This window comes from Podarcis bocagei (assembly GCF_964188305.1).
Source record: "Podarcis bocagei genome assembly, chromosome: 7".
In the NCBI taxonomy this organism is placed as follows: domain Eukaryota; kingdom Metazoa; phylum Chordata; class Lepidosauria; order Squamata; family Lacertidae; genus Podarcis; species Podarcis bocagei.
In genome coordinates, this window is record NC_138132.1 from 16,229,820 (window position 1) to 16,245,735 (window position 15,916).

General features: G+C 43.7%; 1 protein-coding gene across 7 annotated transcripts; it reads left to right on the top strand.

The window, feature by feature from the left end:
- Positions 1-648: 648 nt before the first annotated feature.
- LOC308590117 (phospholipase A2 inhibitor and Ly6/PLAUR domain-containing protein-like) lies at positions 649-14,880 on the top strand. 7 transcript variants are annotated; one of them, XM_081199823.1, is made up of 7 exons: positions 649-1,022; positions 1,777-1,906; positions 9,366-9,482; positions 10,221-10,373; positions 12,178-12,309; positions 13,713-13,835; positions 14,073-14,880. In XM_081199823.1, the coding sequence occupies exons 2-7, from the start codon at positions 1,795-1,797 to the stop codon at positions 14,537-14,539; spliced, it is 1,104 nt and encodes a 367-aa protein (XP_081055949.1). In that variant the 5' UTR covers positions 649-1,022; positions 1,777-1,794; the 3' UTR covers positions 14,540-14,880. The 7 variants fall into 7 exon arrangements, with proteins under 7 accessions (XP_081055949.1, XP_081055946.1, XP_081055951.1 ...); XM_081199820.1 differs by lacking the exons at positions 9,366-9,482; positions 10,221-10,373; positions 12,178-12,309 and adding exons at positions 2,175-2,291; positions 2,797-2,949; positions 3,425-3,559 and having other exon boundaries at positions 769-1,022; positions 14,073-14,705; XM_081199822.1 differs by lacking the exons at positions 649-1,022; positions 1,777-1,906 and adding exons at positions 6,672-7,039; positions 8,451-8,574 and having other exon boundaries at positions 14,073-14,866.
- Positions 14,881-15,916: the final 1,036 nt, after the last annotated feature.

Consider the following 15,916-nt stretch of genomic DNA (forward strand, 5'->3'; position numbering starts at 1 on the left):
TCTCTGCTTCAGACCTTCCAACATCCAGTGATCATCTCCAGCAGTGCCCACCCCCCATTGGATTTTGTTGCATTTATTACAGGGAAAGAGAGCTGAAGTGCAGATTCCACCCCTCCATACAGATTTGCCTTCTGAATTGAACTCTGAGAATGCACCTGCAGAATACTATTTATTTATTCATTCATTCATTCATTCATTCATTCATTCATTCATACCCCGCCCATCTGGCTGGGTTTCCCCAGCCACTCTGGGCAGCTTCCAACAAAATATTAAAATACAATAATAACTAATAGATCCATATCCATTAATATCAATAAGATGATGGGAAACTTTCCCGTTGTCTTCCAAATGTACTCAGCCAGTTGCTCTCCAGCACACAGCCCTAGTTATATGGATCACTTCTCTCACTGTCTCTTACTAGGCCCCTTTGCCAAATGGCTTCCTGGACCCAGAAAACTGGTCTCACCTGTATTTTAGCACTTTGCCAGTTTCAACATCTCCATGCATTTGATACATTTAAGAACTTTGGGGAATCTGTCACCACCAAAAAACACCTTATAACAATATTTTTAAAAAATGATTTCTGTCCTTTGGTTCCAACAACTCCATTCTATTCCCCCCCCCCCCCGCCGGCTACACTGTTTTCTGTTTCTATTTTAGTGTTTTATACTTGGCCCTTATCTTCTGTGCCATTATGGGGCTGTGTCTGAGCTGCTTTGACCCACAGAACTTTGAAGACACACCCCAAACAAAAACTCAGGAAGCACAATTATGGTGAACGAAGGTCACATGTCTAAATGGATCTAACTTCAGTTGCAAGCTGATGGTGCAGTTATGGTGGAAATCAAATTTGCAGAAGTGATATGATAATCTAATCTATATATTGTGTCATGCTACTGCTGCCGCCGCCTTCTTCATAAGCCCACATATACAGGAGCAAAGGTGCCAGAAGTGAGTTTTAGCAGCCAGAAGAAAACATTCTCATTGAGGAGTGCCCACCTTTCAGTTCTTTGCAACTCAGGGTAAGTCACATTTCCCAACGATTATGGAGCTAGAGACCTGCAAGCTCTTAGGTCACATTCACACCATCCACTTAAAGCACTAGGATAGCACTTTGAACAGTTAGGGGTTCCCCCAATAATTATGGAAGCTGTAGTTTGTTAAGGGCACTGAGCCCTGCCAGGGCTCCAGTTTCCAACTTGGTTGAACAATCAACCCCTTTTCCAGGGAATTCAGAAATTGTAGCTTTGTGGGCAGGAGGAAGAAACAAAGAGATGTAGCCTCTCTCCAATATTTCTCACCTGGAAGAGAACAGTTGGTTTGCCCTGCTGGGGAAGGCTCTTGAGAAGCATGTGTGAGCTGTACTGGTGTGCAGTGTAATCCTACCCCACCATGATTCACTCACCTGACAGCTATGTCTCAGTTCTACATGAGGGTGTGCAAACCTGGTTAAATATGAGGTGAGCCTTACCACCTCTGTGCCCTGAATCCCTCCTTGTTTTGCTTTATAATCAAGTTTGGAATAAAGTTTTTTGCCGAACAGTGGGGGCAGGGGTAGAATAGCTTCCCAACCTTGCTAATAATATGTGTTAAGATGAGATCCCTCTGTTATACCATGAATTTCTCAGGAGATTCATGCGAAAGGAAGGCTCGTATCAGTGGTGTCCAGATTCAAGCATCTCACTGTACTGAGAAATTTGGTGGTGTGTTTGTTTGGTTGTTTTTTAAAAAAATGTGCATGTTTCCAATCTGGATTTTTATTTATTTATTTTGCAGACACCAGGCTGGGAAAAAATGGTTTCACAAGGAAGCAAACTTTTTGCATGTGCTCCCGCTGCGCATTTCTTTTCACACACCATGCCGGTTCTCTTGGGACTTCTTCTCTTCTCTGTGCTTCTAACTCCAGGTAAGCAGCCGTAATGTTCTGGGGTGATGTGTGCTGCAGTGGGATACCTGGGAGTAAACCAGATCCAAGGCGTTGATTTCGGAAGGGCTGACTGGGGTGGAAACCAATATATCGCCTATAAGCTGGTGAGTGTCACACTACATAGAACAGGATCAGTGTTGCGTTTGACCCACATTAGTGGGATCCATCCCCTTTCACAGGAAGATGACTTAGAATGGCGTCTGCACATGGGCTCTGCTTATGAAAACTTTTACCTTCTCTTCTACAGGTGACTCACTGGAGTGTGAAACCTGCATAGCGCTAAGCGACAGCTGCAGTGGCAAGATGATGAATTGCAGTGCTAATGAAGACACCTGTGCTGTCTCTCTTACTGAAAGCAAAGTAGGTGAGTGAGAAGGATGCCCACCAAATACAGTCTAGGCCAGAGGTTTGTAAAAGGCATATCAAGATGCCTTATTGGGAGTCATTCGATTCATCAACTGACTGCTGGGGGCATGTGCACATGGCCACTGCACTATGTGGGTGCCCTGTGCCCCCATTAAAATGTTGTGAGGTCTAGAGCACTTGTGGCTCTGGGGAGTTGACATGCCTGACAACTTCCTGACGGCTATCTGGGGCTGATAGGGATCAGAGAATCATAGTCAAAATCATTTGGAACACACTGCATCTAGCTTTCCAAGCTGAAAGCTCTGCCCCTTGGAGTTAAGCTATCTTAAATCTGGGATCAAGCCCCAATGTCCTTCCAGATGTTGCTGGACTCCAGTTCCTGTCATTTCTGAGTTTTCACTGGGCTCTCTGGGGCTGGTGGGAGTTGTATCTCAGCAACACCAGGAGGGAACCGTGTTGTGAAGGCTGCCCTAAATGCTTATCTTTTCTTTCATTATTTGCAGATCAGATATCAACTCAAAATATAGTGAAAGGCTGTTCATCCACTAAGGCCTGCGGACAGGGACCATATTCCATAAATTTGGGCAAAATGTTTACTTCCAGAGGAATGGCTGTCTGCTGCAAGGGTGCTAACTGCTCATCCATTTCTGTTCCACGTGAGTGTAGTTTTCCTCCCCCCCCCCTCTTTCTATGCCCCAGAGGTCAGGTTGTGCCATAGATTTCAATGGTGGAGTTCTGAATCACAGATCAGTCGTTTGCCACTGTGCAGCACAGTGGAGGGAACCATTATGTCTGGGAGCCTATTGTGGCCCTCCAGACCTGTCAATCTACCAACGCTCTCTGACTTATGGCCCCCAGATGTTGCTGAACTGTAGCTCCCATCTTCCCTTGTCAGAGCAAGCAAGGGTCAGGGAAGATAGGAGTTCTGCTCCCACAACATCTGGGAACCCAAAGCTGAGGTACACCAGAGTGCCCCATCTCTCCCAACAGCAGTCATATTCCACAATCCCCTTGAATGTTTTTGGCTGGCGAGATCTGTGGTCCTTAAATTGTGATAACGTCTCCTACCTGCCTGGATAGAGGATAGAGGGGAATGTGTGAGTGTACACTGTCTCTTTGCCTTTTTTCCAGTGCCTCCAGTAAACAACACAGTCAATGGGAAAAAATGCCCAGCCTGCTATTCTATTTTAAGCCCATGCTCTTCTTCAGATGTGACAGAATGTACAGGAGCTGAGGACCGATGTCTGGATCTTAGCGTCAAAAGTGGTATTTCTCATTTATGTTCTGGGGATTTTGGGGAGGGATTGGCTGAGCAATGGAAATTCTGTTCCATTTTGGTCTTGCTGGCACTCAGTCCAGTGGCGGAGTGTGCTTTTCCATTGGGAGTGGGGTGCCAAGGGAGAACAGAGCCACCCAGAAGTGGCAGCAGCTCCGAGGCACTTTGTAAGACATGAGTGATCCAGCCATGCAAAACGAAGCTGGCTTGGGGATCATCATCATCAACAACAACAGCATTATCATCATTATCTTCTTGAAACTTCTCTATTTTTCTCTGTTTCTGGAACAAATGATTCTCTCACACACAGAGAGAATATCCAACAACAAGAGGCATTATTACAGTTAAAGGATACACTTTTGGACAGCACAGTTGACTGAGGAAGAGAAATAGCAGAACCAATGAGAGGTGTGGCCTGTGGAGTGGACCATCGTATCAGCTGAGTGTATGGTCTAGGGAGAGTCCTGAGGACCTGAGAAGGAGGTCAGGAGGCTCGTATTTGGCCCTCAAGCCTGATTGGAAATGAAAGTCAGAGTTTTTAAGCGTGCTCTTCATGGGCGTAGCCGGGGGGGCAGGCGGGAAGCTGGCCCCCTAGATCAAGTAAAACAATAGAAATACTTAACTAACTGACCAATCACGTCAGTTCTGCCCCCCCAAGTCCTGCCCCCTCCCAACAAAAATTCTGGCTACACCCATGGTGCACTTTTAGACAGCATGTTACAAATATGCGCGTAGCAAATTTTTTCTTTCCTCCAACAGCTGATTTGAATTCCACCTCACAATGTAACTGAATTTTCTTGCAGATCTTTTTGTTTTCTATTTAATAAATATGGCTATTCTATGCAATGCAATGTCTCTCGAGTCTTCATTATGGGTGGGGGGGGGGATGAGAAACAGAGAAACTGAAATGTACAGATTCATCTATCCCAATCTCCACATGAACCAGGAAGTGGCCTACATTGATAATGTGTGGTTTCTGTACATTGGTTCTGCCCACACCATTCTGTTCCTCCCACAGCATTATTTGGTTTCATTTTATTGTTCTATGTTTGGTCCTTATCTTCTGTGCCCTTTCGGGGGTTTTTATTTATTGAATTTATATACCGCCCTATACCTGAAGGTCTCAGGGCAGTTCACAGATTTATTTATTCATTTTGAGCCATTTTACACAACCAAACTTTGTATACCCACATTTTATTTTATTATATCTACAAACCTTAAGTGCTGCATGGGTGGAGCAAGCAGGAGAAAATCAAAGTTCCTGGTATTAGCATATGTAATTTGAAACACAAATATTTCTTGCACATCATTCCAAAGCCTTCAGGTCCTTCATAAGTCAGGGTATTCTAGGATAGGTGTGCTGTAAGCGACCTTTAGCAGCCAGGAGAAGACAATCTCACCAAGGAGCACCCAGCCAGCAGACCATAGCAGCTTGTGGTAAGTCATGTATCCCATCCATTATGGAGCTCTAGACCCACAAAGTCACCTTCACACCATCCATCTAAGTCACTACAATACCACTGTTGCTTGTCCCAGCCTCCAATTACTTATGTGATCAGGAGGGGACTGGGTTAGGAGAAGCTGTGTGAGAGGGGATCTCAAGTCTTCCAGATTTGGCTCAAGTTCTAGCAGCATCCAGGGCATAGCTCTACTACTTACTTAGCTGTGAATTTATATATTTTCTAGATGTTCACTGATAGCTTAATAATCTGTAGGATAAGTTTGCCCAGTACTGACATCTAGTGAACGGGCCTGGAGGTTCCTGGAGGAGACTCTTGAGAGTCCCATGGACTGCAAGAAGATCAAACCTATCTATTCTTAAGGAAATCAGCCCTGAGTGCTCACTGGAAGGGCAGATCCTGAAGCTGAGGCTCCAGTACTTTGGCCACCTCATGAGAAGAGAAGACTCCCTGGGAAAGACCCTGATGTTGGGAAAGATTGAGGGCACAAGGAGAAGGGGACAACAGAGGATGAGATGGTTGGACAGTGTTCTCAACGCTACCAACATGAGTCTGACCAAACTGTGGGAGGCAGTGGAAGACAGGAGTGCCTGGCGTGCTCTGGTCCATGGGGTCATGAAGAGTCGGGCATGACTAAACAACTAAACAACAACAACAACATTGATCACCAGTGCAACTCTTCACATAGAATCATAGAATGGTAGAGTTGGAAAATAAAAGGGTCATTTAGTCCAACCCCCTGAAACTCCCTTCTTTATATTATGGAGAGAATTGTGGGGAGAAGATAGATATAGAGTCCTAGTGCATATCCAGTGCCTAATAAAATTTTAAAAATATCATTATGTTATGTTTTTATTTATTCAAACTTTTATTTTCCTTTCTTCAGCCACATCCCCTAGAGCAGTGGTTTCCAATTAGGAGTCTGGGGGGGCCCATTCCTTGTCTTCCTCTCCCAAGTAATTATTTGTCATTTTGTCATTGTAATATCACAAATCTTTTTTCTTTTCTTTTTTTAATATACCTAAAAAATTTTGCTTATTAGGGGCTACTCCATATTTTGCCCCAAAAAATTGCTTTGCAGAGGTAACTACCACAATAGAGTTAGCAAAATTTCCAAAAGTTGCAGTTCCATGACTTGGCATTTGAAAAATAGGGGGGCCTCAGTAATTAGCTAATTGGGAACCACTGCCCTAGAAGCTTGCAAGATACATATACAGTATAATTAAACCAGTACTTTCCCCTAAAAAATAGTAATAATAAAAATGTTTAGGGGTATTCTCATTTTGACTCGAGAAAATCACCATTTTATAGTTCAAATTTGGAAAAATAAATACAGTAAATAGACAAAGGTACACATGTAGATTCACAAAATGTTTAGGGGTATACCTACCGCTGCGTCCCTCCCGAAAAAAGCACTGGATTTAAGAGATAAAACATTTGGCAAGCAGTTAGTCTAGCCATAATACAAAGGCACAAAAAAGGCTGCAGCAGATAACAAATATATAGGGGTGTGGATGGGTGTATACACACACACACACACACACACACACACACACACACACGGTGCCAAAAAGGAAAACTGGCTGGTGCCAGGCAGATCTTTGTGAAGAGTGTCTTCTACACATTTTACGGTGTAACTTAGTTCAAATGGAAGAGTGGCATGTAAGCAAGCCCAATCTTAATAACTACGTAGGTTCACGTAGGAGAAACTAGTCAAACTACAAAGCCAGCTGTGTGAACCACACCATTGGCCCAGGCAACATGCCCTCTGATACCCAGCAAGAAGCAAGAAACTCACTCCTCTCCTCCAAGTTCAGTGAAACTTCCTATGTACATAAAAAATGAAGGCTGTTATCACGCAGCCCCCATTGGAGGATTTGCAGTGCTGCATCACAATCGTGGATTTGGATGAAGTCAGGGTGGGCCAGGGGAGCAGAAGAGAAGACGCGTTGGACAGCAGCAGTAGCCATAGCATGCGAGTGAGAAGAGAAGGATACGGACAGTGGGAAAGTGATGGTTTTAAATGATAGCAGAAGTTTGAGTCCAGCAGGGATGGAGGGCAACGGCGAGGAATTGCAGCTTTAAACCATAGCAGAGGTCCCGTACACTGGGATATTTGAAAAGGGGGGAGCTCTAGGGGGCTAACACAGGGGGGTGACAGGGGGGTTGGTGAGTGGATGTATCAATGGGTCACGTTTCTCATCTGGGTCAGGGGCTATGGGGTTGGAATTCAACATGTGAAGACATATGAATTCCCAATGCCTGCATTGAAGGCATGTGTGGAGGAATTGTCAGGGTGCACAGGCCACAACACGATCAACGCATCTGACAGTTTTGGCCCCCACTGGCCACACACCCAGCACATGTGCAAAGTGACCTTGTGTACAAGTTGAGGAACATGAACGGCACAGCTCTACATGGGGGTGGGAGGATCCTGGTTAAACATGAGGTGGGCCTTACAGCCTCTCGGCCTTGAATTTTAACCCCTCCCTCCTTGCTTTGGTTCATAACAGGGGTAGGCAACCTAAGGCCTGGGGACCAGATGTGGCCCAATCGCCTTCTCAATCCGGCCCACAGACTGTCCTGGAATCAGCGTGTTTTTACATGAGTAGAATGTTCCCTTTTATTTAAAATGCATCTCTGGGTTATTTGTGGGGCATTTGTTTCAAAATATAGTCCGGCCCACCACATGGTCTGAGGGACGGCTGAAAAAGGTTTCTGACTCCTGGTTTATAATCAAGTTTGGAGCAAAGAAAGCTTTTTGTTGAACTGTGAGGTCAGATGATGATGATGATGATGATGATGATGATGATGATGATGATAATAATAATAATAATAATAATAATAATAATAATAATTTATTGCTTATATCCTGCCCATCTGGCTGGGTTTCCCCAGCCGCTCTGGGCAGCTTCAAACAAGAGATTAAAAATACATTAAAACATCAGTCATTAAAAACTTCCTTAAACGGGGCTGCCTTCAGATGTCTTCTAAACACCAGATAGTTATTTATTTCCTTGACATCTGATGGGAGGATATTCCACAGGGCGGGGCACCACTACCAAGAAGGCCCTCTGCCTGGTTCCCTGCAACCTCCCTTCTTGCAGTGAGTGAACCGTCAGAAGGCCCTTGGAGCTGGACCTCAGTGTCTGGGATGAATGATGGGGGTGAAGATACTTCTTCAGGTATACTGGGCCGAGGATGAATTAGCTTCCCAACCTTGCTAATACGTGTTTGCCTCATCACCAGATGAGATCCCTCCGTTATCCCATGAATTTCTCAGAAGATTCACGGGAGAGGAGGGTTTGTATCTATGGTGTCCAGATTCTAGCATCTCACTGTACTGAGAAATCAGGACTTTTTTTAAAAAAAATCATACATGCTTCCAATCTGGCTTTTGATTTGTTAATTTTGCAGACAGTGGGCTGAAAAAATGGCTTCAGGAGGAACCAAGCTTTTTGCACATGCTTCCGCTGCGCATTTCTTCTCACGAACCATGCCTGCTGTCTTGGGACTTTTTCTCTTCTCTGTTCTTCTAACTCCAGGTGAGCAGTAGTAATCTTCTAGGGCTGGTGTGTGTTGCAGTGGGATACCTGGGAGTAAACTAGATCTAAGCTGTTGATTTTGGAAGCACTGACTGAGGCAGGGGCACCAACTATAGGAGGTGGAAGGGGCTTCAGCCCCCTCAATATTTGTGAGTAGGGGGCTGAGTCCCCCCCAGTACTGAGGGGCCTCCCTTTTTTTGATACCAACACTCACATGCCGGGTGGGGGCAGAACACGTGGAGGTTGAAGATTGCCCTCTGCCCACTCCATCCCCTGTCTCCGTCATGCGTGCACCAGGATGTGTGGAGTGGCACATGATGTGCGTATGATGTCACACATTGCTGGGCCCCTTCTAGTTGGAGGGCAATCTGGTGCCCCTGGACTGAGCTGGAAACCAATATACTGACTTCAAGATGGTGAGTGTGGCATTGCATAGGGCAGGAACCATGTTGCGCTTGACCCACGTTTGTGAGCTCTGCCCCCTTTTTGCAGACCGGTGTCTGCACCTGGACACCGCTTATGAAACCTTTGGATTTGGATTTGATATCCCGCTTTATCACTACCCGAAGGAGTCTCAAAGCGGCTCACATTCTCCTTTCCCTTCCTCCCCCACAACAAACACTCTGTGAGGTGAGTGAGGCTGAGAGACTTCAGAGAAGTGTGACTAACCCAAGGTCACCCAGCAGCTGCATGTGGAGGAGCGGAGACGCGAACCCGGTTCCCCAGATTACGTGACTACCGCTCTTAACCACTACACCACACTGGCTCACCTTTCATTTTCTCTTCTACAGCTGACTCACTGGAGTGTGAAACGTGCACAGCGGCAGGCGCCAGCTGCAAGGGCAGCATGTCAAAGTGCGGCACTGATGACGACACCTGTTTTGTCACTTTGAGTGAAAGCATAATAGGTGAGTGAGAAGGATCCCCACCAAATGCAGTCCAGGCATAGAGGATTGCAAAAGGCATATCAATATATATATATTGATGTCTTAACTGTGTTTTAATTGGTTGGAAGCTGCCTTAAGTGGCAGTCAGATGGGCGGCATATATAGAATAAATTATTATTATTGGCGATGCTAACAGGCTGATATGGATCATAAACTCATTGAAGACCCTCCAGGTGTCCCTATTTTCCAGAGACAGTCCCAACTTCTGATTTGATCCCTGAATGTCCTGCTTTTTTTTAGGACGCCCCTATTTTCATTGGATAACTGTTGGAGGGTATATTTTTATGTTTTATTTTATGCTTTATTATGTTTTTATGGATGTTGGAATCCCTCCAGAGTGGCTGGGGCAACCCAGTCAGATGGGCAGGATATAAATAATAAAGTTGTTGTTGTTATGGAATAGGACGTCCCTGTTTTCATCAGAGAAATGTTGGAGTGTATGTCATAGTCAAAAACATCTGGGGCACACAGCCTCTAGCTTCCCAAGCAAAAAATCTCTCTTTCCCAATCTCCTGAAGTCTGAGATACCGTAACTCTGTGGTGAAGGACCAATGTCCCTTCCTCTAGATATTCCTGTCATTTCTGAGCCTTCACTGGGCTCTCTGGGGCTGAGGTGAGCTGTAGCCCAGCAAAACCAGGAGGGCCTCATGATGTGGAAGGCTGCCCTAAATCCATATGCTATTCTTTCATTCTCTGCAGCTGGAAAATCATATCAGAGGATCATGAAAGGCTGTGCACCAGCTCTAGTCTGCAGTTTGGGACCATTTTATGTAAATCTGGGCAAGATGTTTACCTCTAGAGGAATGACTATCTGCTGCGAGGGTGCTGAGTGCCCATCTGATTCAGCTCAGTGTGGGTATAGTTTTTTTCTTTCATTCCCCCACCTCATTCTATGCCCCAGAGGTCAGGCTGTGCCACTGATTTCATCAGGGTGCTCCTGAATCACAGATTTATCATTTGCCACTGTGCAGCACAGTGGAGGGCAACATCATATCTGGGAGCCAATTGTGCCCCCTCTGGGCCTCTCTATCTGGACCGTGCGTTCTCTCTAGACCAAGGTTTTCTGACTTTGTTTTTTTTTTAAAGTAATGTTTATTAAAGTTTCACAGACATAAAAAGTTCCAAGATTTAAACATAAGAAAACTACAAAAATGAAAAAATGCAAGAATAAAACACATAAAAAATACAGAATAAAAAACAGTTAACAAAAAAAAAGGGAGGGGGAAAAGGAAAAAAAAGCAAAAGCAAAAAGCAAAACAGAAAATAGATTAATATTTTCATATCTTATACTTCATTCGCTAGTTTCTTGACCTCCTCACACCTCCCATTTTGTATTCCAGTTCAGATATTAAATTCAGCAAATCCTTACCCTCTAACATTTATCCTTTATCGATCCCCATTCACATTTTCTTAAAAATCTTTTTACCAATACCACTTATTTTCAATCAGACATCATTTTAACATTCCTTAATTTTACAGTATTTCTGCAAATAGTCTTTAAATTTCTTCCAGTCTTCCTCCACCGACTCTTCTCCGTGGTCACGAATTCTGCCAGTCATTTCTGCCAATTCCATGTAGCCCATCACTTTCATCTGCCATTCTTCCAGTGTGGGTAGCTCCTGAGTCTTCCAATACTTCGCGATGAGTAGTCTTGCTGCTGTTGTTGCATACATAAAGAAAGTTCTATCCTTCTTTGGCACCAATTGGCCGACCATGCCCAGGAGAAAGGCCTCTGGTTTCTCCAGAAAGGTATATTTAAATACCTTTTTCATTTCATTATAGATCATCTCCCAGAACGCCTTAATCCTTGGGCACGTCCACCAAAGGTGAAAGAATGTACCTTCAGTTTCTTTACATTTCCAACATTTATTTTCGGGCAAATGATAGATTTTTGCAAGCTTGACTGGTGTCATGTACCACCTGTATATCATTTTCATAATATTCTCTCTTAGGGCATTACATGCCGTAAATTTCATACCTGTGGTCCACAACTGTTCCCAGTCAGCAAACATAATGTTATGTCCAACATCCTGTGCCCATTTAATCATAGCAGATTTTACCGTTTCATCCTGAGTATTCCATGTTAACAGCAAGTTATACATTCTTGAAAGTATCTTAGTATTGGGATCTAACAATTCTGTTTCCAACTTTGATTTTTCCACCTGGAAGCCAATTTTTTTATCTAAATTGTATACCTCTCTTATTTGGTAATAATGAAGCCAATCTCGCACTCTATCTTTTAATTTCTCAAAACTCTGCAATTTCAATTTGTCTCCTTCTTGCTCCTCCTCCTCTCTATCTGGACCCTGCGTTCTCTCTAGACCAAGGTTTTCTGACTTTGGTCCTCAGGTGTTGTTGAACTACAGTTCCCATCATCCCTCATCAGAGCAACCAAAGGTCAGGGAAGATGGGAGTTCTGGTCCCACAACACCTGGGAACCCAAGGTTGAAGTACACTAGCCTAGATCACACTCCCTCCTCGGCCATGCCCCATCTCTCCAGGCCACACCCAACAGCAGTCCTACTCCACAATCCCCTTGAATGTTTTTGGTTGGTGAGATCTGTGGTCCTTAAATTGTGATAATGTCTCTTGGCTTGCCTGGATGGAGGATTGAGAGGAATGTGTGAGTATACACTGCCTCTTTGCTTTATTTCAGTGCCTCCAGTGATGAAAAAGGCCAATGGGAAAACATGCCCAGCCTGCTATTCGCTGTCTCCTACGTGCCCTACAAAGGTGACAAAATGTACAGGAATAGAGGACCACTGTCTGGATGCTAGCATCAAAACTGGTAATTCTAATTTGTTATGTTCTTCTGGCAAATTCTGTTGCATTGTGGTCTTGCTGGCCCTCCGTCATAAGGGTCTAATTCCACCCTGTTCTGTCTAGTTGTTTTTGTTTTTTAATGCATTTTGGGTTAATTTTTTATTTGAAATGTGCACTTTTTAGGTAACGTATGCTGGGTTTTAGCTGATGTTAATCATAGTGTTGACAAGTTGAAATTAATGGGCAGGGCTAACTTGGGTCTGTTAATTTCAGTGGGTGTGCTCTGAGCCAATTTTAGTTGGAGACACCCATGCTTTCCAATGAATTCATCTGTCAGAAGCATATTTTGTAAGCACCTTTTCTGCATGTTTTTTTACACCATTTAAAACACCTTACCAAACCAGAAAAGTGCACAATCAGTCTGGAGATGCATTTGAATTGAAAAGCAAGTTTGGGAACTTCAGATATAATAAAAAAAACATATTAACAGGCAGCATAATAATAAGACAGTCATACCTTGGATCCCGAACTCCTTGGCTCCCGAACAAATCGGCTCCTGGACGATCGAAATGCGGAAGTGAGTGTTCCGGTTTTCAAATGATTTTCAGAAGCCGAACGTCCGGCACAGCTTTGGTTTCCAAACGTTTTGGAAGTTGAATGGACTCTGTTTGACTTCCAAGGTACCAAGCAGGCCATAGATTATTTAATGACCAAAGGCCTAGAAAAGAATAATGCTTTTGCCTGCCACCCTAATACATGTAGTGATGGTGGCAGGTGAGCCTAACTGGGAGAGCATTCCACAGTCAAGGAACCACCACAGAAAAGACCTGTTTTCGTGTTGCCACCCTCCAAACGTGTGTTTTTTTCTTTTAAAGATGATGCTGATTATATAATATAATATAATATAATAATAATAATAATATCCCACAATATCTGGAGCAATACTTCATCAGGAGCTTTGGAGACCAGACAGGCCCATTAATAGAGCTTGTCTCTTAGAGCTTCTGATAGACCTTCAAATAGAGGACTGTCCTTTGCCAGGTCAAATACATTTTCACCCTAAATCTATGGCAGAAAAATGGCTACACTTGAGGTCGACATGAGTGGCGCCTGGAAGAAGAACATTCTTTGTCCTATACTGTTTCAATCCATAGGAACATCCCCATCAATGGGTTATATCCAAGACTACTCTTAATCATAGTATATTCATTGAAATCAACAGACATGGCTCCACATGCACCTCATATATCACAATGTGGGACATTTTTGAAAGTTTTATTTATTCATTCATTTTGCTTTTATCTTTATTTTGTTTTTTATTTATTTTGTTAGCCCGTTTGACCATGGTGGGAGACAAATCAAACTTGCATTGGGGAATACTGGGAATAGTGCCCCCCCTGACCTCCCATCTTTCCTTTTCATCTGCAGGAGGGTTTGGAATCACCATGAAAGGTTGCACTACCAAGACTTACTGCGATATTATACAACTAAATGCTTTGCCACAAAATTTTAAGAGTACCTTGAGGGCAGTTACTTCTGCAATTCTAGATGGTAAATGTGAGCTAGCCAGTAAGGCACCCCCATCACTGAGATTTCCTCTTCTGGCCTTGTCATGGCTTCTGCTGGTGAAGATCCTCTTGTAATGAACTCCTTCCTGCGACTCGGCACTGAGGACAACTTTCCTTTCCATGTCCGTCTCTACTTTCGGTTTGGTTTTTCTCCAGAGGGATTTGTATTCCTATGTAGATATCTTACTGACTTACAAAGAGCCGGTTTGTTCTTTTGCAGAAATGACAATGAAATGCTTTTGTGAAGATCTGTTGGCCAAGCATCCTGAGAAGAACAGGGGACCTTTTTCAACCTGCGGAATGCATTTCATGGCTGCCAAGATTTCTCAGATGAAAATAGGGACATCAGGGACATCCTCCCCTCCGTGCCCCATATACACACACTGCTGGTGGAATACGGGAAAAGGGGAGGGCTGGCTGAGCTGCCGCAGCGTTACAGGTTACTGCCCACACACTTCTCCTGCGCTTTTCTGCTTGTGTGGTGGCACCTCGGCAAAACCACTTCTTACTGTTTGTAGCAGAGTTTTCCCCGGAGGCAGAGGACAAGAACAGGAGTCATACTCAAATTCAGAGTCAAGAGCTTCTTTATTGCTTGACTGGTTGCACGAGCATTTTTGTTACCTTTATATACAAGCTATTTACATTCCTTCTTTACCTCTCCAGCACGGTATAATCTCAGTCCTGTAATTAACAATCCTGACACAGCAAAACTCACAGTATCAGCAGCACACATTGTCTTACTTCCAACCTTGTTGTCACAGTGTATGCGTACAGTGTATTCGTGTGCCTTACTTGTGCAGAAATTGCAACTTCCTCCCTTTATTTGCAACTCCTGCTGACACCAATCAAGCCTAGAGTGCCACTCCTACACACTAAAGAAAAATTCTGGAACCCTCTTTAAAGCTTCCAGGAACTTTTATCTGTTTCTTAAAGAATGTTTTCCTAACACTCAGTGGGACTGATTTTTAAGCAAACACGCATGGATCAAAATGTGCATGGTTTAAACTGTAAGCTCATCCAAGTGTGATCAGGTCTGAAATCTTACACATATGCTGTCCCAGTCCAGTTGGTGAGAGCACACACAGAAATCTGCAACCCTCTTAAACTGTTAAAAGTGGGAATTTAAATCCCATGGACTTCCAATGAATAACACTCAAAATGCTTATTCTGACCTGCTGAATATCTGCCTACCTGTTAAAGGGACACTAACTATGCCAGTCCTGGGGGTGGGTCTAGTCTATTATTATTATTATTATTATTATTATTATTATTATTATTATTGAAATTTGTACACAGCAGCCACAACATAAAACCACAAAATATATAATAAAAACAAAAACAACCCAATAACCCCCCATGTCAACACTTTTTAAAAGGGCACTGGATATCAATCAGCCAAAGGCCTGGTTAAAGAGGAATGTTTACATGCTCAGTGTTACTTTTGCGTTTATATACATGATGATGGAGAGTGTGCGTGCGCACACACACACACACACACGGGATTAACATAGGCAACACACCTACAGCTCAGGTACAATGCCTGCCTCCTAGCAATTGAATTCAGTTGGACAGCACACTAGGGCTGAAAAACGTACAGGTTTCCCCAGACATATCTAGGATTTGGATGTCGAAAATGGCATCCAGTATTCGGGTGTTGAAAACGGGAGAATTTTGGTGTACGGATTTTCACTTTTAAAAATATCAGCAAAATGTCAGGTAAAACCCAGATGGATGGCAACGTGATGGAAAAAGCAATGGAAACGACTCGAAAAGCTTAAAATCACTCGAAAAGCTTAACAATTTGGGTGGGTTTCTAAAACAACTTTGTGGGTGTCAGGAATTTTACTTTTTGAAATATGGTGACCCCAACACTCACACCCTTGCAGTGCTTCAAAGCCTAACACAAACATTTATTTAGAACCTCAAAAGGGGTTAGTTATAATGCTTAACACCTTATTCACATAAGCCCAATGGAGTTTGTGCAATGGCTAGCCTTTCAACCGGAACTCACCAGATCTCAATTCCGGCACCTCTTAGGTGGGTGCCATTGCCATTGCAAGAGAA